General features: G+C 50.7%; 1 protein-coding gene across 1 annotated transcript in view; it reads left to right on the plus strand.

Moving 5' to 3' along the window:
* DUOX1 (dual oxidase 1) overlaps nucleotides 1–1740 on the plus strand; it is a 30108-nt gene that overhangs the window by 3776 nt on the left and 24592 nt on the right. Inside the window, 3 exon segments of the mRNA XM_004380743.1 lie at nucleotides 85–251; nucleotides 703–763; nucleotides 867–1057. Of these exon segments, the coding sequence (XP_004380800.1) occupies nucleotides 85–251; nucleotides 703–763; nucleotides 867–1057 (419 nt within the window).

Genomic DNA, 1740 nt, shown 5'->3' on the forward strand with positions numbered 1-1740 from the left:
GGAGGGCGGGTGGGGGTCCGCGAGGTTGGGCGTCCGTCGGTCACGCTGCCCCCATCTCCTCCCGGCCTCGCTTGTCGGATGCAGACTTCGGGGCGGAGCGAGGGAACCGCGAGCCCTTCCTGCAGGCGCTGGGGCTGCTGTGGTTCCGCTACCACAACCTGTGGGCGCAGAGGCTGGCCCGCAACCACCCGCACTGGGGGGACGAGGAGCTGTTCCAGCACGCGCGCAAGAGGGTCATCGCCACCTACCAGGTCAGCCGCACGTTCCCCCACCGCCACAGCTCCTCACGGCGCCTCCACGTGCTGTCCGCGGAAGACTCCCACCCCCGCAGAGTCCCCATCCTTAGACAGCCCTCACCCAGACACACCCTTTCCGAAGAGGACACCCCCCCACCCCAGAGAGCTAACGTCTAGGGAAAGCCCCTGGAAATTGTAAGGAGGCAAAGCGCTATTTGTACAAGAGATGTTTGTAATTATTATTTAGCCCTGGCTCCTACAAATCCCTCGTTCCTCAAAGGGCCCACCCAGAGTCGCACCTTGGCGACAGGCCTCCACACCTGAGTAGCTTCTCCTTTCACTGCCCAGGCCTGGCGCTCAGGTTACCCCCTCCTTCCCTCCCGACCTCCCCGCCGCCCTGCCAGCTTTTCCAGTCTGAGCCTCCCCGCTCCCTGCGTTTCCGTTTACCCCTCTTCCTGCTCCTCAGAACATCGCTCTGTATGAGTGGCTACCCAGCTTCCTGCAGAAAACGCCCCCAAAGTATGCAGGTAAGGGATGGGGAGGGAGGCTGGGAATTTGGGGGGTAGTGTACGGTAGGCTGGGGTGGTTTAAGGGCTAAATTCTGTCCTCTCTCTTCTCCCCTTCCCCCAGGGTACCAGCCATTTCTGGACCCCAGCATCTCCCCTGAGTTCCTGGCCGCCTCTGAGCAGTTCTTCTCCACCATGGTGCCCCCTGGCGTCTACATGAGGTGAGGGAGGGGGCTCAAATGTGCGTATGTGTGTGTGTTGGCGCAGGGTCAGGTGACAAAAATCTGCCCTCAAGGACCCAATTACCAGCCTGAAGTGCCCATTCCCTCAGGCAACAGTGAATATAGAGGGGAAGGGTAACAATTAAAAAATAGATACATATGTTTTCTAACATGTATAATGTAGATGTATACGTATGTATACATATGTATATAGGAGCATGCATATGTGTGTGTGTGTGTGTGTGTATATATATGTACGTATGTACGTATGTATATGCATTCTCCTGTAGCTGGTGTAGATATTAATCCCCTGATTAAAGATGGGATAATTGAGGCTCAGAGGATGGTCACACGGCCAACAGAGTATCAACCTCAGGTCTTGACGCTACACTTGGGGGCATTTTTAGCTATAAGTACAGGGCCTGGGATTTACAAGCTTGGCGGGGGGTGGGAGGGAGGTTATAATATTAGCTCCAAAATTATGAAGAGAACTTTAAAATAAAAATATACATGTTTAATTAAATGTATATGAAACAAAGCATGTCAGTTTCTTTATTTGTTAAAATTTTTATTATAATTTAAGACTATTCATAGGTTAGATTATCTTACTCTGGAACATCTGGGTATACCTGATGATGGCTGAGAAATCATAGGCAATGGAGTGATCCATAGACAAATAATTTCAAAGGCACAATTTAAAAATTCCTTTAAAAATGTTTACGTATATATGTATTACATACATAAACATTTTTAAAGGAATTTTTAAATTGTGCCTTT

This window comes from Trichechus manatus, unplaced genomic scaffold, assembly GCF_000243295.1.
Source record: "Trichechus manatus latirostris isolate Lorelei unplaced genomic scaffold, TriManLat1.0 scaffold00076, whole genome shotgun sequence".
In the NCBI taxonomy this organism is placed as follows: domain Eukaryota; kingdom Metazoa; phylum Chordata; class Mammalia; order Sirenia; family Trichechidae; genus Trichechus; species Trichechus manatus.